Source organism: Trematomus bernacchii, unplaced genomic scaffold (genome assembly GCF_902827165.1).
Source record: "Trematomus bernacchii unplaced genomic scaffold, fTreBer1.1, whole genome shotgun sequence".
NCBI classification, from domain to species: domain Eukaryota; kingdom Metazoa; phylum Chordata; class Actinopteri; order Perciformes; family Nototheniidae; genus Trematomus; species Trematomus bernacchii.
The window spans coordinates 3624324-3645020 of record NW_022987547.1 but is presented as its reverse complement, the minus strand read 5'-3'; the positions used below and the strand labels follow the sequence as shown (position 1 = coordinate 3645020).

Genomic DNA, 20697 nt, shown 5'->3' with positions numbered 1-20697 from the left:
GACCCCCCAGAGCGTTCCGTCCGCAGATCTACCCACCTTAGGACCCGTTATCGTTTGAGGGGTCCGTTTCCGCGGTTCCGTTACGGCCTCGTGTGAACGAACCGTCTATACGATAGAAAAAAGTAGCAGATACAACCCGAACCGTCTGCATGTAAACGGGGCCTTAGTCTACAACATAATTACAGTTTTTCTTGATCCATACAGATTACACTTGTCTTTTCAGTGCAAAATTAATAATTGGATGTGCCAGAAACCGGCTCCGTTAAAAAACTGTATGTGCTTACGCAAATGACAATTTAATGTAAAGTTAGGAGGAGGCTGATATACGGCTGAGTATTAAAGCCACTGCTTTAGTGCCTTAAAATGCAGTTCCCCTAATGGCCACTAAATGGCTTTAAAATAATGTCAGCTGGTTGGAAGTAACCAGGAAATCAATGCTAAAACCACACATATCTGTTGCCTCAGCTGGTAGGTTCACTTCAAAAGTGTGCCTTAGTGGCCATTTTGAAAGTGATTGTTTAAACTAATCAGATTGGATTCAATTGGATTCAATTAATTGTACAGTGAGCAGCAGCACAAAAAATGTGGTAGAGCATCTAACCAGGTAGCGCAAAGAGGATGTTGAGGTTACAAAGTGTCGATTGGACAAGAAAACAAAAATGATAAATATCATCTGCCCCTGCAATGCAGATATTTTAGTTTTATTTGCCAAGCTTCTGAGATTTTCGTCTGTGAGATTTGTTCAGTTATATGGAATTTATTTTGTAATACTAACAGCATAAAAATATAGCAGTTTTCATTTAAACTACTTTTTACTAAATACAATAGTCCCTATGAAAACTGTGGATGGTGTCTTCTCATTGTTCTACCGTGTGAAGTGAAAGGGGATGCTGTTTATGGAAAGAAATGCTGCTAAGTATGTGATTGTTTTTATTTTAATGCTGTGAGCACCACAAATGAAATTCCATGCTGAACTGGGTATAGGTGGAGCCATGTTTGCTTGATTGACAGGTTTCTCTGCATTTCGCAGTTAGCCTTGGTGATTACCTCAACTCTATCCAGGTCCCTCTACATGGCCCACATTCAGATTTTTCAGCTCACTATGACGGACAGGCTGGCATTAAGCATTAAACTCAAATCTTGGCTTGAGACGTTTCCTCAAAAACTTATGACTGACACCACAAACATGTTTTTCTACAGTTTGTGTTCCAGTTTTAACATGATAGGATACACTGAAAAGACAAATGTGACTAGGTGTTTTAGCGTACATAAACATTTGTCTGTATGTTGAAGATTGATTTAAAGGTATCAAATCCCCCAACTTAACCCCCTTTTAAATTGCTTAATAGGTCAAATGTCATAACCTGCATATGTGTGTGTGCTTCTTTTTAGATAAAGATGTCATTATTATTGTTGATACTGACAAAAGGCAGAGATTGTATTTGTTGGAAGTTGCTGCTTGAATGCCCTAAAGCCTTATAAGATAATGAATAGCAATTATTTAAAATTTGTGTCCCATTCAAATAAGAACAATAAGCAACGTTAAACAATCTTTAAAAATTCTGATAACCACAATATCAAATTTGTACAAGAGCACAATTAATGTAATTGTGTTCTTGGTACCAAAATATTTACCAAGCACGCTGTGTTTTCTGCTGTGATTGTCTTTCCTAAGCATTGAACCATTAATGGAAATGGGAAATGAGAAATTTGGGTCTTGAACCAGGAACCGACATGTTTGCAGCCATGTATAGAAAACAAAACTACTCGTTAAGTGTTTGAACCGTGGTGTTTCAGAAAGGATACTGTAACCCCTTTTTTCTTTAGGTGTTCTCATTTCGAAAAAAGAATAAGAAAAAAAAGAAATCTAAAGATGATAGCTAACCCTTAGGGGCTTTTTGAGTCCCCAATTCAACATTATCACGCTGTTGTACAATGTCCGGTTACAATGAAAAATATCTCCTTTTTTGTACTTTAATAGGAATGAGCAGATAGGAAGAGCAATGTGGTTGTACAATATTTAAACATGTGAAGGAAAATGATGCAGTTCTCTACTAATAATAGTCAGGGCTTGTATTGTGAAGAAAAACACGGCAAAGTAAGAGACAAGGAAACAAATGTCTTCTGCTTGGTCCTTTTTCTAGGCTAAGGCACCATCTGGGTTCCCAGTCGACCTCTAGATCCCTCTGAGAGCTAGCTGACTCATGTCCGATCTAACATCTGACACTTTAGTATCTTCTATCCATCACCAGTAAAGAATTCAGCTCCCTCTAACTAGTCGACAAGAAGTGGGAATGTAGTAGCCCCACTATGCTCTTCATTCCTGTAAAACCTGAAAACCCTGCTGAGCTGGTGCTGAATCTCAAAGCCCTTTTTTTCAGGACCAGCTTGTCACTTTTTAAAAGAAAAACTGTTTTAAAATGTTGTTGTAGAAATAAGGTTTGTAAAGCAGCTTGTTGCCCAGTTTGAAAGCCCCAGCTGATGAATTGGGACAATCTGGGTAATGAAGCTGTCAACCCAAAATTGTTTGTTGTTCTGTGATCATTTTTATAGAAAATGACTATAAAGCCCTCACTGTGTGCAGTCTCTAGACTGTGATATTCCCAGTTTACCCAAAGTTAAGCCCCTGCTGACAACACACTGGATACTTGTATATATGTTTAGTTTGTTTCCAATGCATTTCTCTTTTCAGACTGTTGTCTCCATAGTTTGACACTAGAATCTCTCCTTCTTGCCTTTCTTCCCATATAAATCTGATTACCTGATGGTGGGTTGTGATGTTGCCTAGAATGATTGTTTACAATTTTATTCCATTTATCTCTGGATATTCTGTAAATATTGTAATTCATTGTCTTTTTTTAACTTGATAATAAAGTTATCAGATAACGGTTATATGTGTACCTTCTCTTTGTACAGACACATCATGTACGTTCAATCAGGGCTTTGAATTTTCTTCTTTCGCTTAATAGAGCATTATCCTCCAGAGACCCACCCATTCATTTTTTTGTCCTCTGTGGTGCACATTGGTTTTTGGCCCATTACTTTGAGGTTATATATGCCACAGCATTACTGTAACTCCAATTGTACTCCACAGAGGACATCCTGGGCTTTTCAAACATATGACATATGGGGGTGTGGCTTTGAAAAAGATAATTTCATTGTATTTCAAAATGGCGTCCATCAACACAAGCACTATTTATAGAAAGAGAAATGGTAATTTTGTAATTACCAGTGTTGTGAGTTCAATATTTTTAATTAATTATAGTAAGGGAACATCTTAGGAGTTAGTGTAGTGAGTTTTCAGAGCAGTGTAATTATTTGATCTAAAACTAAATGTTTTTATGAATGTCCTCTGAGGAGGACATGGGGATTTGCTAACTTTTTATTTCCCCCATTTTACACAACACAAATGGAGGCAGCTCACTAACCCAGGCAGAGAGAAATCTGAACAGAATCATTGAGGGAGACTCAGACATAGATGATGAGGATCCACAGGCAGTGATTGAGGAAGAGGAAGAGGTTGACAACTCAAAGGAGGAGGCATTGACTTAGGAAGAGCAGGAGACAGTTACAGAAAAAAGGTCAGTCGTCCACTATGGGCCAAAACTAACACGTAGGTTTCTGTAGGGTTCATGGCAGACGGATGCAGTGGGAAAACATACATCAAGTGTCAGATGTATCTCTGCATTTCAAAAAAGGATGGAGTACTACAAATGAGGGCTCAGTATTTATTGCATTGAGTTGTTGTGCTCTAATGTTGTCTAAATGTACTTCGCATAACTAACACCCGATGTCCTCTACAAAGGACACACAATAAAACAAAAATCAAAATATGTTTTTTTATTTTGTGTTAGTCATTATGTTAATACCACCCTAAAGACTTGTGTGATCTAAAAAAAAAAGGAAATTTGAAACCTTTTTCTTTCTGGGTCTCAGGAGGGAAACAAGCTGCACTTTAGAAGATACTTTCAGACTTGACATGCTTGATGACACGCATAATATAATTTTCTCATGGATGATATATAATTTCCGCTGCCCTCTAAATCAGTGAATTATGCATATTAGCTCAGATGTCAAACTGTTCAAATTCACTGATAAGCAAGCTCCTCAAATATCAAATTGAGAAATTAAGTATAAGTGAAGTGCTTCACTATTAAGTCAGTAAAAGGCAAGTGCCATCTAACATGTTTTTTTTTTCTCATCAGAACAGATTTAATGCCTCTTTTCTTAACAAACTATCAAATTTGAACAAATAATAGTGAAGTTGTTACTTGGATATTTATGTTGAATATGATTCTCGTAAGCAGAAGCTGTTTCTAGCTCTTGTTGTGTTTTCTTGTTTTAGTGACATGTAGGATTTCCTCTGTAACATGTCCACAGAGCCCTTCAAACAACCAATAATAGTCCCAGCAGCTCTTCCACAGGAAATAGCTTGGGGCTGAGAAGGCATCTCAGTGGCCTTCACTCTGTGTTACACCCTTCCACCCCTCTGTTTCTCTCACTCTCTTCACTCCCCTCCACACCCTGCAAGAGCTCCGCTGACCAAAACCACAAACCGTGCAAATGCCAGTGTGTGTTGTGTACGTCTTTGTGTGTCTGTGAAATGCACATGCATGAAATGCTGCAGCTCATGCGCCCTAAATACCACTAGTCCTCAGCAGGCTATGCTTTTGCTTTATATTTCACTGTTGGTATGTGTTCAACATATCCCTGTATCACTAGAAAGCAGAACTTGGATAAGTCTATCTGTCGCACATGTCCTCTGAATTTCCTCTTCTGCCTCTTTCAGAAGGGGCAGAGTCTTTATTTCACATGTCTAACATCATCTCTTAAAAATATCTTCAAGTCACTAGGGATTAGCCTGTAATCTCTGTGGCTCACCACTTCAGAGGGGGCCCGATGGCAGACTGACGACCCCTGGAGACAGGAGCAAGAGGCACAGCCACAGTGAGGAGAGGGGAAAGGAGGACACTGCTGCTGCTGCTTCTGCTCCTGCTGCTGCTGAGAGAGCAACATAAGGAATGCCTTATGAGTGTGCGCTCGGGCCAAGGCAGGAAAGGGCACTGCCCTTGTCATAATAACTGGAACGATAAGAGAGGGGGAGGAGGATAAGAGTGGCAGAAGTGAAGAGACAGTTGAGAGGAGTGGGAGATAAACAGATTCACACATACGGTGATAGAAAGAGAGGTTGAGAGATATGAGAATAAGGGAGAAGTGGCCTGAGGAAGAGACCCCTTTGAGCTCCAGCATATTATCTCCCACACTTAACAGTCCTCTCAGAGAGCTGTGCAGCATGTGAGACAGAAGTCAATAAAGCCTCTGAATACAGAGTGCTGAAAGGATCATATTGAAATGCATCCATGCTTGAAGGGCCTTGGATTGTTTGTGTTGACAGCTTAAAACACTAACTCAAGTTCATTAATGGAAGCAAGTTTGCACCACCAATGTTTGTCAATCTCAATAATAATACGTTTTTGTCACACGTATGTTAAAAGTTCACAGTATGTCAAAGAGTACAAAACCGAAGTGAAACATGCCATATTTTTTAACATAAGTACTACAACAACATTGTTGTTCAAAAGTACACCCTGTTTGTGAGAGTATATTATAAACATTAGGCTGCATATAATATTAATTATAAAATAAGAGGTATGTGTCTTCATGATACTTCACTCCATTAACGGCAGGCTTTATGCTTTTGACTCTACTGGGCCTGCGATATTGTCATTGGACAGAGCCCTGTAATAATACAAAACTATCCTATAATGGTAGCATTTATAAGGTGGCTAAATGGCTGCATATGACAAACTACAAAATGTAAATGTAGCTCAAATATTAGTTTCAGTAATAGCAATCAAAAACGACATATAATATTATACCACCAAGATGGTGCCAATTGCTTATTTTTTGACGTGCTACTTTTAGTACATTTTGCTTTAAAATTCTTCAAATTTGTATTGAAGTTGAACACAATACTTTTATTTGTAATTGGGTCTTTTAAAATCAGATATAAGGTGAGAAATTAGTAACATTTCCTATTAAAAATTGCTAAAAATATTTTTTGCTGCAGAGTTAAGGATAACCACTAGGAGCGCTGCAGCTTTAATATGTTACCAAGAAGAAGAAAAGCGAAAAGTCATGGCGGCTGACAGCTAGTAATGAGCCAACACAAACACACAAGCTTCTTGCAAGTTGGATCTACAACCTTTAAACTTAGCCCGGGGATAACAACTCTACCGACAAAATGCAGATAACTTTGAAAACCTTACAACAGCAGACGTTCAAAGTCGACATCGATGAAGAGGAGACGGTGAGAGTTGAAACCATGCATCCGTGAGGGGGGTGGAGTGGGGCTGGATATGTCCTGGAACGGAGGACTTTATTTTTTGACTATTTCAAATTAGACGACCGATAGACGGGTCTGCCTAAACACCACTGATATATTTTAGCTTGCCTGACTCTTGGGGTTAATGGCGTTCATTTGATTCAGACTTGAGACAGATAGGCCCCTTTTAATTAATACTGGTCAGCAAAGTAGTTTGTATTGTCAGCATTTAGCCGTAGCCCACCTATGGCTCTATATGGGGGGTGACAAGGTAGCATTACCGTAGACTCGCGTTTAGTGTTTGAGTTGTGATAAATTAGCACAGTTCATTTTCTGTGGGATAAATTGTAATGAGTTACATGTAGGAGGCAGTACAAATTATAACGTTAAAGGTAACGTTAGTGGCAACTTAAACTAGCCAATTTAGTGTAGTTGGTAACGTTATAAACCAGCACTAAGCGTTTATTGCTTCAGTCTTTCATTTACTTACTTGTTGTGTCTAAAATATACTGTACATTTGTAATACAACTTCCCCCCCCCCCCCCCCCCCCCCCCTCCCCCTTTTTATGTAAAGAAAGTATCTTTAACACGTTACTTTCGATGAGTTTGCATGTGGCTAACGTTGTGTGAAGTAAGCCTTGAATTACATACCTTTTTAAACTCCAGTTTTATGAAGTACACTTTGGACTTTATCTTCTAACTCGTGCTAAAATTCGGGCTGGGCGAAATGGTAGCGGGAAATATAACTCGTATTATTGTATTATGTATTCTACATGGATTGTAAATTCATGCTTTTTTTTATTTACAGGTCAAGGCTTTGAAAGAGAAGATCGAACAGGAGAAAGGAAAGGAACATTTTTCAGTCGGTGGACTGAAGCTGATATATGCTGGTATGTTCCAGTCTATTTTTAACCTTCAAGAAATGTACCCAAATACATGCCTTATGCTTATGTGTATTTTTGTATTGTGTGCTTTAAGCCATCACACATTTTAGTGATGTAAGCAATAAGTGTGTTATGCTGAAACTTAGGGGGGGGGGCTATTAGTTTCTCCTGTTTTATACTGGTTTCCATGTTATGTTGTATTCTGTACGGACACAGTGAGCCTAGATTTGTCACATGTTATCTATGTTAGCTTATAAATAGTTATGCACATGTCTACCAACTAGATCAATTTGACTATGCTTTGAAAGTGAAGATATTTAGTCTATTCATTCATTTTTAGACACTTAGTAATATCGTACTTATGTAAAACAAATCTCCTGTGCAATCAAGTGTTACTGATGCAAAGGGTGCCCTAATACAGTTTATAGGCACTGTGTATGTATCACATATTGTAGCTTTCAGACTAGGGGTTTAGTGTGACCTACTTAAAGTTGCTTCTCGGACATATACGCACATTTAAAAACAATGCAACAAAAGCAATCAGATGCGTGACAAAAGCAGGCGGTTTCTCCACTCAACAACCTTCTATTCAGTGTTTACATACGATACCATCTATTGTTACATCCCCACATATTACAAAGTTCATATCAGGTAAAGCCAATAGTGTTGTGACTCCTTTATCTGATTCATTTTCCTCTCAGGTAAAGTCCTCAGCGATGACACAGCCCTCAAAGAATACAATATCAATGAGAAGAACTTTGTGGTCGTCATGGTGACAAAGGTTTGTGAATTAAAAATGGTTTCATACCTTTTTTTTCAGGAGAATAAAAAAAAAATACTGTTTTAGGCCCCTTACATATGAACATTTCTTGATTTTTCTCAGTTTAAATCATATTTATCTGAATATCTTTGACAAAACAACCCAGTTACACACATCACCTTGGATTTGTGATGGACATTTTTCACTTTTCTTTTGACATTTCTAAATGAAACGAGTTATTGAAAATAAAAGTTAATTGCAACCCTATTATGAATATGAGCTAACATTAAACTATAACCACCAAGCACACGTTTCTTTCTGTGGCTTTTGATTTGTCAACATTAACTTAGCAAACAGCCTAAACTATACACACACTCGACTGCTACATTCACAGCTATAACATTACTGCTTTCGATATACACACACACCAGAGTTCCCGTTAGAATATTTTTTCGCCGGTCAACATGTCCGTTAAAGTTGAAATCTTCCGGAAAAAAGTGCCGGTCAAAGGTCTTCTTTGTTATTTATTGAGCTTTAAAACAAATTGATATGATTCGATATTAAACAAACTAATTATAGTAGATTAACTACATTATTCAAAAGTGTACAGTAACTTACAATAACACAGGAATAATAAACGGAGCGCTCTCTCCCTCTCCTGACAGCCCGTGGATCCAGTAATGAGTGACCCGACAGTAAAACTAAACATATCTATAACTAGTTTAGGTAGTTTGAGAGGTAATTAAAATAACTAGGCCTACGTGTGATATTATAACCTGAAGTGTGTGTTTTGTTCCGCTCACCGCTGCATGTGATCATGCAGAGCTGCGTGTCGACTCGTCAGCAGCAGCTGATCTCTCTCTCCCGTCAGATTAGACTTCACTCGCGTTTATGTCCATATCGATCAGATCTAGCTAATGATATGACTACCTGCTTATTAAAAGACACCTAAACAATAAGTGTCGCTATGCAACCGGGTGAGGCCACAAAGTATAGCGCAGCATTATGCATTTGTTTACATGCCCACCGGAACCCCGAGGCATTACCAACAGATCAACGCACAATCAACCCATACAGGACATCTCTTGCTCCACATTAAGTGTTAGACATTAGAATTGACTATTCTTGTCTGTCACATACTATTCTTGTCTGTCACATAAGTGGCACCACTGAAGCGGTATTGCGCTAAAGGGAAATTATTTTGACCGGAGAGATTTAGATTTGCCGGTCTTCAGCATATTTTACCGGTCATAGTCCGGTAATTACCGGCTAACGGGAACTCTGACACACACACACTTTCTTCTTTATTTCTGCAAGGACAATTTATTTATAAGACAATGACCCATTATGATTATCAAGCGATACAGGAGAATTTGAATGTTTTTATGATGTGAAATATTGTCTGGCAGGCTAAAGCAGCCTCAGCCGCTCCTCAGGCTTCACCCACCTCCTCGGCTCCCAGCGCTGCGGCCTCCTCGTCCAGCTCTGACTCCACAGCAGAGCGCTCCACTACAGACGACAAGCCAGAGGAGAGGCCGTCAGCTGCTGCAGCGTCCACCACTGTCGGGTAAGGATGGGTGGGAGTGTGTCTCTAGATCTATCTGGTTTACGTGCGTCTTCTTTTGAGATGCATCGTGCAGATCACGCCTCACACATGGTCTGTTTTTTCTCTTACAGAAGCTCTGAGGCCTCGACAAACACACTGATTGATGAGGCAGTTTCAAATCTAGGTAAGGCAATTGTGTTGCTCATTATTGTTTTGCATTTTATTTGTGTCAGATCTGATTTAAATGTAATTTATAGATATGATATAACAAGTACCACACCCTTTGTTTGACAACAGTATTGTGGTTCCCTCAATGCCTTTGGGCGTAATCTTGTATTTGATCAATCTGTGCACCCACATGTAAACCAGGTGTCATTGTGGGCAACCTTGTTTCTTGTGAATATCTATCATACTCGCATGGATTTAAAAAAAATCAATAATCAGATGGATACTGCGGCTCGGCCGAAACATAATCCCACAGCTCCCCATGGCCACACGCTTTTAGCTTCACAGATATTGCTTTGCTCAGAGCAAATCCTGTAATTATTATGAATCATTGATGTGAATTTTCAGCTTTTGAAGCAGACTGTTAATTTTGATGGGACATGGTAGAGAATTGATCTTTGTATGTATGCTACTACTTCCTATGATGCTCGTCCCCTGTCGCGCATTAAAGATGTTTTCAACTGAAACATGGATTTGTTTATCATGCTCTCATAGTATTACATTTTAGTTGGGTTTTATGAGACCTTAAAAACATGTAGGCAGGATGTATTCTGTTTAACAGCATGCTGATAAATGTCTCAACAAATTCTAAGTGACCTTTAAAATATGAGTTGTTTTTTTGGTGTAAGTTCTTAATGATCTGAAGTGGTATTTCCTGTTCTTTGTGTGTCCCTTTAGTGACGGGCCCATCATATGATGCCATGGTGACCGAGATGATGCTTATGGGATACGAGAGGGAGCAGGTGGTGGCAGCTCTGAGAGCGAGCTTCAACAACCCCGACAGAGCGGTGGAGTACCTGCTCACGGTGAGAGCAGTGTGTGGTCTGTGGCAAATGTGTCTTAGAGTAAATTGCTGGATCATGTAAATGCAGTTCCTTTTGAATATGTAAGTTTTAGTTTACCTGCCAGTGACCTTAAGGACAAATATTCCACCCTGACCTTCAGAACTCTTGAGTTGCTTTCTTAATAACACTGAAGTACAAGCAGTTATGTGACATCAATATACTGTGTTTTATTATATTGAATCTTTTTTTTCTTCCAGGGTATTCCAGGCAGAGATTCAGGCCTTGCAGCGGTAGTTCCTCCAGTGAGTGGAGTGTCTTCTGCACCCATAGGTGGCATTAGCCTTCCTGCCAACACTGGATCTTCACCAAGTGCTGGGGGAGGTACGCCGCCCTTACTATTCTTCATTTTTCAACAGCCTTATTAAACCAATATTTTTTTTTTCTTTAATATTCTATGTCTGGCTTTTTGCTGCTCAACGTCTGACTAACATGTCATTGTTTCAGGCAACCCCCTGAATTTCCTCAGGAATCAGCCCCAGTTCCACGTGATGCGTCAGCTGATCCAGCAGAATGCCGCTCTGCTTCCTGCGCTGCTGCAGGAGATCGGCAGGGAGAACCCCGAGCTGCTGCAGGTGGGGGGGGGGGGCTCAACACAGCTCTGATTAAATGAGTTCATGGTTAAAGCAATAGTCACAGCAAACACTGATTTTACAGATAAAGATTACATCATGAGGAGTATTACTCAGTCTTTGAAAACAGTTGTACAGTATCCTGAGCTTCGTTGGACAAACATTATCTCAGTGTGGACTTGAGACTGATGAAGCCTTAAAATCTTAAGCAGTTAGAAGTCAGGATTTAGACTTTTTGAGGGGGGGGGAAGTCTACCTAGTTTTTATAAATTATAACTATAATTTTTATAATATTACTCTCTGCCTCCGCTGTCCGCGTCTAAACTTTTAATTTTCGTTGCAGGAGATCAGCAGCCACCAAGAGCAGTTCATCCAGATGCTGAATGAACCCAACACAGAGGCAGTGCCGGTGGGGGGTGCAGGAGGAGCGGGGGGAGCCGGGGGGACTGCAGGTGACGCGGCAGGCGGGAGTCAGATGAGCTACATCCAGGTCACGCCACAGGAGAAAGAGGCCATTGAGAGGGTGAGGCACCGTCACTTAGATCTGTAAGAAGTTCAGTCCTGCTTTCCTAGAAGAGCTCAAAGATGACGCACAACTCTGACAATAATGCTAAAACTATCTTTTTTTAGACCTAGTTGAAACTGGTAAAGCATACATTATCAAGTGTTTGGCTAATGTGCATCTCTCCTCTCTTATTGCAGCTAAAAGCTTTAGGGTTTCCAGAAGGACTCGTTATACAGGCGTACTTCGCCTGCGAGAAGAACGAGAACTTGGCGGCCAACTTCCTTTTACAACAGAACTTTGAAGATGATTAGATCTTTTTCCTATTCCTTCTTCTACTTTTTGATTGCTTAATATGTGTTCAACAAGCCTTATACATTTCCAAGATAAGTAAAATGTGTACTCATAACACTGGATCATTATCAGCTGGTGAACAAGAACAGGCTGTTGTTGGTGATCAGTTATAATGGAGGAACAATTAAAGTACAATACTTTGGCATCAGAAATCCCTTTTTTAAACTTTAGTTAATGATTATAGTTTGCAAAATGTGTCACATTATAAATGCAGTTTGTTCGGGGCAGATCTGACAGTATTCATGCACTCTTATTGTTCTGTTTTTTTAAGTTGACATGTAATGGAGATTTGAAAAATTAAAGCTGTGCACAACAAACAAGCAACATGCATTGCACTGGTTCTTATTTCACCTCAGTCATCTGCATTTACATCAAGTCTGGAGAGGTGTTCTAAACATGTATATACTTTACATGCATGTGGTAGGGTTAAGTTTCAATGACTTATGAGTAAATATAAGGACTGCCTTTCCTGCTGTGATTATATGGAGTCCGAAAGAGAAGCTTAACATTAAACACTTTGTAGTAAACTGTTCCTATGGTATTGAATTTCATTTTTCCGTGTTGACGCAGTCGATCGTATTTATTTTTTGTTTCCTGGTACATAAACCTCCTCTCTGTTTATGTAGGGGTTACAATTATATTGCTATTTAAATGACAGAATAACAATGCACTTTCAAGCCTTGTAGCTTGAATAAAATGATGTGCATTGCCTCCATGTTTGGGTTAGATTTGTTGTTGATGGATTTGTACTGCCTGAGCTACATTACTTAGCCACAATCTTCAGCTGTTATTTGGTTACATTAAAGTGTACAGTATTATGACTTGGAGTCATTATATTGGTAGGTTATGACTTAAAAAAAGGACCAGAATTGAATGATAATTAAATGCATGTATGCAACTGTTAAAATGTACTCTTAAAAGTAGAGAAGGATTCAGTTGCACGTGCGCCTTTCAGTGTCATCTGCATGTATCCCCCTGCTTATATTTTATAAGTTACCTCAGGGTTCTTAATGCACGCCAACATCTAGAATTATTTTTGACAGTCCTAAAAAAGGGACTTTCCTCAATTTAAGAATAAAAGCTGAAGACGAGCCCTGAGTGCATCAAACTGAAGCGACCTGTAGGGGGCAACAGAGACCAGAGCATGTCTCAGAGTGAGCCGTTTGTCACAAGATGAGAGAATATCAGAGGTGTATTTGTTATGTTGACCGTGTATGAGGTTAATGTAGCAACATTTATTTAAATTAATTAATAGTTTAAGTATAATGGTGCCTTCGCTTTACTGGCTCACTTAAAGGTGGGGTAGGTAATTTTGGAGAAACCAGCTCGAGTGCGCCAGATTTGAAAATACACAGCCGGAAAAAATCTGCGACTTCCTTACAGAGCCCCTCCTCCAACGCGCACATGACCAATGAGGGCACGAGATAAGTTTGTGCACAGATGGAAGGCTGACAGGCAGGTAGGCCATCCAGTTATTTTAGCCGGCCGGCTAAAATGATTGGTCGTGCTGGCTTCCACAGATGACATTTTTTTATGGATTTTTTGTCAAAGCACTTAAGATATTCATTGCTATCGGGATGTTAAGAGCATTCCATGGAATATAACAAAAAGTGTATCTCGAGCCGGTTTCTCAAACTTACCTACCCCACCTTTAAGTCACAGTTTAAATACATATTTTAAAAACGCATGTATACATACAGTATGTCCAGCTCCTTTTTTTAAAAGCATTTATCACTACTACCAATATGTTATAATTTGTTTAGCGTGTGTGATTGAATTTTAAGACTTGTTTTGTGCCATGTTGCCATTATGTACAGTAGAATTATATGAACATACAAATGTAATTTCTGAAATAAATAGATAACTGTTCATTCCACATCAGCACTTCAGATACATATTAAAATAATTTGAAAGTTTATTAATCAACAAGAGGTTTGTCTTGTTTTTTACCAAATCATGACCTATATTTCTGTTAAGAATCAAGTGAGGAAAAAACATAACTATTAACATCGGTAAAGCATTATGCAAATAACCTTAAATATTATAATGCATCTCTGAATGTCAGCCAGTAACTCGGTTGTCCTCCTATTCTTCCCCCTGACAGGTGAAAAGAGAACCCCATGGAAACAGGACAAATCTTTTTAACGGCAACATTGTGATAGTTTGCCTGTGGCGATACAGCTATTATCATGGGAGATATTGTGTGTGAGCTTAGCTGCCATTTAAATGCTTCTCCATTACACTTCCAGGGGAATACAGGAGGATTTTTGCTTGAAGAGTATAAAGGTCATTGTTGTTTTCTTATTTCAAATACATTTTATTTGAATATAGTGTAAAATACAAAACATTAACAAAGCATTTTTATTTACAAATGTACAAAATGCAAGATTATATTACATATTTTGGCTATAAACAAAAATCTTTTTGTTCAGAGTTACTCATTCAATACAAAAATATGAATGTCTCACATAAATTATTGCACTTCGCAACTGCAGTGCATTGAAGATTGCCATCACCATATAAGTGAAGTGTTCACCTGATTTAAGTCAGATTGTGGAGTAGAGGTTTCTGAGAAACACACAAACAACCATATGGCACTTTTCATAGTGTTCACCCTTTTGTATATTTTCCTTAATCTTTGGTACCTTTCTTTAATAAAAAAAACCTTCTTCAGAGTCACTGAGCACCCTTCCCTATAAATTAACATTGTACCTGAAATCTATGGCATTGCAGGTGAAATGTGTATATAAATATAGATGTCTTTATTAATACAGTATTTGGAACAGTGTGTAGTTGATAAGAGCCTATATTGGCATGCTGCTGGTGTAAGGCCTCTGGAGATGTTTGTCTGTTGCTCCTGGTTTCCCTGACAGAAATACACTTCCAGTTAAAAAGCTGTTGGCACCTGGTCCTCCAAGTTTTGTCGGTTAAATAAGACAAATTCCAGTTTGGTCCCTTTCATAAAAGTTTACAACCCTGACAAAAAGCTCTTTTCAAGTCACCTGCACACCCTCTGTTTATGCTGTGAACACCACAGCTTGTCTGGTTGCTTGACAACGGCTTGAAGGCAAATTATGTTTTGTTTTGTAAATTGGTAAAGTCAGGGGTTGTTACTAACACATTTGTGTCTTTCTTTGGAGCCTTCATACATCGCCAAGTCTCATAAGTGTCTCTTCATATGTAGAGCGAGGTGGTCTGACCTTGAGAAGGCCCGGTCACATTTCTGACACTGAAACGGCCGGTGGCCCGTGTGTTTCCTGTAGTGGCGTGTGAGCTCGTCCGAACGTGCAAACTTCCAGCCGCAGCCCTCCCAGTCGCAGTGGTAAGGCTTCTCCCCTTTGAAGGAAAACACAATACACACATGGAGCAGTTAGTGAGGTTACACCGGCTCAACCTCGCTTCAACCCCCCTCCAGGAGAAAAGAGGTCCGGGCTGTCCTACAGCTAGTGTTTAAAAGGCCAAGCTAATACGCCTGGGGTTTGTATTTGAGCAGGGATCAGTGTCAACCTGTTTCACAGCACCTGCCAAACAAGTCCCCTCCCCCCACCCATATAACCCCCATTCATGACTTGATAATCCACTGTTTGTTTTGGGTATTAATTAGCTCTGAACAATGAAAACAGTAGGAAAAAGCTGCATTAAACAGTTAGTTAAAATAATATACTTTTCTCTTGTTAAGAATATAAAAAGCTGCCTGCATGTGTCATCCTTTATTCAAACCAGATATAAATGGCTGACAGAAACATACAGTTACATACCTGTGTGTGTGCGGTGATGTGCTTTGAGGTGGGAGCTCTTAGTGTACGTTTTGCCACAGCCAACATAGTCACAAGTGTGTGAGGCGACTCTCTTCCTCGGCCAGGAGCGCCTGCCGCGTTTGGGCTTTGGTTCCTCCGGTAAGTCCCCGCTGGAGACCATGAGGGGATCTGTGGGGTCAAAACATCATCGTCATCATCACGGTACCAATATTCAGGGCTTAAGTACTTCAACAACAAGGATGATCATTTTGTATTTTGACATTTTATCACAAACGCATACTTCGGTATACTGTAGTAGAGTTGCAATATGTCTCTTTAAATTATATAACTCTTTTCCTTTGAGGTACTTTAAGATGCAACATAAAATCTTAAAGTCGTTTTTTAAAGCTGAAAGTGTAAAAAGTTAACGTAAAGGGACACAACAATAGAAAATGAATACTGCTCCTATAATAACAAACCGATATCTGGTATGTTTTGTTTAACATCTGTTAATCTCCTTTTATGGGTGGTTGATATTTAATTGCTTTCTAAAATTATTATTATGCTGCTGTGTTTATTGTATTTTTGTAACTGGCACAACAATTTCCTTCGGGATAAATAAAGTCTTATCTTATCTTTAGAAGAAGAACTTTATGATGAAAACAAAGTTTGTTGGACAAGACCATGGCATGTAGGTTTCAATCCAAACTTCTTATAATTAAAGCCCTAAAAGGAAGAATATAATAAGATGTATTTGACTAGAATCTACAGACTTTATATCCCTGTTGTCTTAACCGCTATGTGAGTTTTTTCGTCCCACATTTAAGTCACTGCATTAGTAGCTACAAGAGATTACAATAAGGGTATAAAGAAGTTCTAAATACTGAGGAAAGTAAACGTGTTCTGACCTTGGTACTGCAGGGAGGAGGGCTGAGGGAAGGAGGTGTAGCCCTGCGGGGAGCTGTGGTGGTATCCCTGGGGGGGGATCTGAGCTTGGGGGTGTCCCAGGATCTGGTGCTCCCGGCTGAGAGGATGGTCCGGTGAGAGGGACGAGGACGAGGATAACCTGCCGCCTGTCATGGATCTCCCCCCGCCTGGGAAGCCATGCAGCTCCAGCTGGCAGGGGCGCTGCTGCTGGCCCCCCCGGCCCAGGTGTAGGTCGATGGGCTGCGAGATGGTGCAGTTACTGAGGTTCTCCTGCTTTATCCTGTGGCACGCAAAGGAAGGCGAGACACGTGGAGGAGTGGGGTCTGACACCGCAGCCACGCAGGCTTTGCTTACATTCAAGCCTTGGCTGTATTCCCCCATGTCCATTGTTGTCTTTACCACAAATTTGCCGTGGAGGCTGGTGGGGTGGAGGTATGCCGGGTCCAACTCGGGTCTCATGAGCTCGGCCACAAAGCCTCCAGAGGGCGAGACGTCGCTGATGTCTGGGATGGTGTAAAGGAGGTCACTGGAAGTGTCCTGAGGGGAGGGGAGAGGGTAGGATGAGGAGAAAGAGCTGGGGGAAGGAGACAGAGTCTGGGCAGAGCTGCATGCCATGGCCTCCTCCTGCTGCTGTTGTTGTTGCTGCTGTTGTTGTTGTTGCTGCTGTAGGATAGAGTTAGAAAGAATAAAGTCGTAGTCCAAGTCCAGGTCAGGTTCTTCTTTCATGGACATGCTGGGGCTCGTTGTGCTGGTGGCAGTGGGACGGTCGGGGTCCGAGCAGCTGCTTCCGGTTGGCACACTGGGTTTCTTAAGATGGGACAACTCCTCCTTCCATCTCTACAAGAAAGTTACAGAGGCGTTATCGACTGCTTTTCTGAGCTGCTTGTTGGTGTGGGAAAGATACAGAGAGTAGTTGAGAATATCAAACTGTTTTACTGATACGAGTGCTTGTTTGAATATATAAAGACATCCGTCTCCTTTAAGCTTCAAAAGGAAAAGAAGATAGATCTGAAGAGTGATTATTTTTGACAGCTCGGCTACAGAGCTCAGACTAATGGAGCAAGTGTCTGTGGCACTTCCTATAAAACACATTATTCTCACTCGCGAATACACTGGAAAGCACTAGTAGTAGTGAATAGGTAACACTTGATTTAGGAAAACAATGTGTGGCCTATTGAACAACTCACTCTGTATAAAGAATAATAATAACAGAGGTTGTCAGGATGTTTTTCTAAGGAAGGGTGCAGTATCCCATGTGCGCCTTTAACTGTCTCCATGCTCGCTAGGAACCTGCTGGAGTGTAAACCGGTGCACGCCCCAGCAGCGTGCTGTCAAGCAAAACAACTACACAGTAAAAATAACACAGGTTACACAATTCTCTAACATATATCGGTGATGTTATTCGGCATAAGAAGTGACCACAGGCTACTTACCAAATTGCCACTTCCTATAGATTTGCTCTTGAGAGTGGGGTGGCTGGCGAACGTGGAAATTGAAGGGAGAATACCCCCTAAAGCCATCTCGACGTCATTTGCAGGCTGCCTGAAATAAAAGAGAATATAATGTAAATCCTTGCGGAGTGATCCTGGAACAGTGAGTAGTCCACAGGTAGATGTGCATGAAAAGTTTCTCAGGTCCACACCTCATCAATGAGAATCGGTTTGCGGAGTCCTCTCGGCGGATCTTCGCTGCACTGGGTTCAAGATCCCGGGTTTAAAGTTTCTGCTCCGCGTTATACTATATTCCAGGACATGCTGCCGCTGCAGGGCGCGCCGGGGAGAAGCAGACACACAGAGCGTTTTTTAAACACTAACAGATATTCGGTAAGGGAAGACAGAGAGGCGACGTACGGGGGAACCCCTTGCGCCTGTTGCCATGCAGGGACCGGCGGCCTGAACTGAGGAAGCTGCGCTAGATGTATCCTTAATAAACTGGAGCAGGATGGTAGACCACGCCCTCGTTGCTTGGATACAAAACATTAGCGCAAGGCAGAGAGCACGTGGGGGAGGCAGGGGTGAACGGGGAGGAGAGGGAGGAGAGAGAGGGTTGTTTGTAGCCTATTCATAGCAACGGCACCTATCCTTATTCTGTGATCCCTGAGAAAATGTAGGTGAAGAAGCGCATATTTCTCATACATGAGGATTAGAGTGAGCACTATTTAATAAAGTTAGGAGGGTCACGTGCAGGCATGGCGACACCTGGGTGGTCAAACATGTTAGTCTTCTGCCTAAAAATAATAATAGGCTCATATTAATTAAATATATCTTAATTAAATAAAACTTTGTCATTCATGCTCCACGTGTTTGTTGTGATAATAGACAAGTGGAATGATGTTACCAAAGGTAATCATGCAAAACATTGTGGGTAGACGTTGGGTTATCATTACACCACTGGATTGCAATATGTTTCCACCCCGATAGCACAGATGTAAGCACAGTTTGCAAAGCAAGATTATAGTGTTTTAATGTTTATCAAAATATCCTTATATTATTTATTTTTTACTTTTTTTAAGCAGGTAGCACAATAAGCCTATATTTCCAGATTATACAAGTAGTTATTTAGGCAAACTATTATGCAAACATACATAACTTAATTACATAAATAATGCATAGCTAGCATTCTCAAAGATAATCTAGTCTTAAAAAACATTTTGTAATCAGACTAATGCCATTTATAAATATTGTTAGGTCTAAACATAATAATTAATACCTATGGTGGCTGTGCATCTTTCTTGCGTTTAGGACAATTATTGAATTGCAAACAACCCTTACTAATCCTATTTCAATTATATTATTTGCAAATCCCACTCTTGCCTACTTAAAAAAAAAAAAAAGAAGCCCCAAGAGAAAAAAAACCTCAATTATAATGGACATTATGTATGGGAAAATAACAGCCTTACCTTACCTGGGAACATATTTCCTGAGAACTGTTCTCTGTTTGAATCGAGTCCAGGCAGTGTTTGCTCAGAGCTCACGAGCTAACACAAACCTCTCTCTCTCCAACATAATTAGACACATTGACTCAAGTGTTCAGTGCAAGAGCAAACAAAGGGCCAGCCACTGATCCTGCTGCATCAGGATCTTGTCCGTTAGGCATGTCAACAAACATGCCGTCACTTCAACAGGACACAGTTACTGTCAGTGTATGTTGGTGTCTTCATTCAAAGGTTTGTAGGCATGAATGCTTTTGTCTTTAGTCTGCAAACAAAAGCTGGTGGGAAAAAACTATTGACTACAATTGAACTTGGTCAATAAAAAGTACATCCTGTTGGGAAACTCATTATACATGTTTGTTTTATTGACAGTAAGATTTGATCCAACGGATTTTCAAACAGTAATATAAGTATCTTCTGCAATTTATTCCAATCGTGTGGTTAGATGTGTTGGCCTTACACCTACAATGTTTGAACAACATGTCTTGTTTTTGAACACCTGCTTCCTACAGCAGGTAGAAACACAATGGCAGCCATGTCATTATAGCCATATTCTTTATGGTGGGGGATAATGGTTTTGAAAATGATCCTGAAAACAAAGGTTTGACTTTGACAACTGACTTGCTTTGCATCGCAATAATGACAGAGAGATGAGGAATAGAGAAAAGAGATAAAGGAAGAGAAAATGACACCACTGGGTGCTTTTCCTGGCACAATGAAGTCATGGTAATTTAGTAACTCACACCAAACCCTTGTGTGGGATATGGTAATGCAACATTTATTTACAGTATATATAGTGCCGAGAATATAAAAACCTGCCCACATAATGAATCATTCTTAAACGTTACACAGTTCCAGATATTGACATTATGTTAACGCCATTGGTGAGATAACTGCAAGATTGGGATGTGGAGAGATTGATGTAATGTTGTCGTAAAAACAAGGATAAATGATGAGTACTAACTCGATACTCAGATCACATTTTCCACTCATTCATGTCCTGATGAAGTTGTTCCTCAGTTTGGATCAAGTGTGGATGTCATGACACTTTCTCCAGGAGGAAGCATCTTCTGTAATAAGTCATTACTCAG

The 20697-nt window shown here is 40.1% G+C and overlaps 2 protein-coding genes across 2 annotated transcripts; one reads left to right on the top strand and one right to left on the bottom strand.

Annotated features, from left to right (window-relative positions):
* The first annotated feature begins 6114 nt into the window (after positions 1-6114).
* rad23b (RAD23 homolog B, nucleotide excision repair protein) lies at positions 6115-12334 on the top strand. Its single transcript, XM_034123472.1, has 10 exons — positions 6115-6310; positions 7134-7215; positions 7911-7990; positions 9379-9536; positions 9647-9699; positions 10419-10546; positions 10783-10906; positions 11030-11157; positions 11498-11677; positions 11857-12334. The coding sequence occupies exons 1-10, from the start codon at positions 6245-6247 to the stop codon at positions 11968-11970; spliced, it is 1113 nt and encodes a 370-aa protein (XP_033979363.1). The 5' UTR covers positions 6115-6244; the 3' UTR covers positions 11971-12334.
* A 2023-nt stretch (positions 12335-14357) lies between these two features.
* klf4 (Kruppel-like factor 4) lies at positions 14358-19661 on the bottom strand. The gene is made up of 6 exons (XM_034123445.1): positions 19579-19661; positions 18317-18434; positions 18108-18216; positions 16656-17511; positions 15769-15936; positions 14358-15346 (listed from the first exon to the last, which is right to left on the bottom strand). The coding sequence occupies exons 2-6, from the start codon at positions 18319-18321 to the stop codon at positions 15171-15173; spliced, it is 1314 nt and encodes a 437-aa protein (XP_033979336.1). The 5' UTR covers positions 18322-18434; positions 19579-19661; the 3' UTR covers positions 14358-15170.
* Between the last annotated feature and the right edge of the window lie 1036 nt (positions 19662-20697).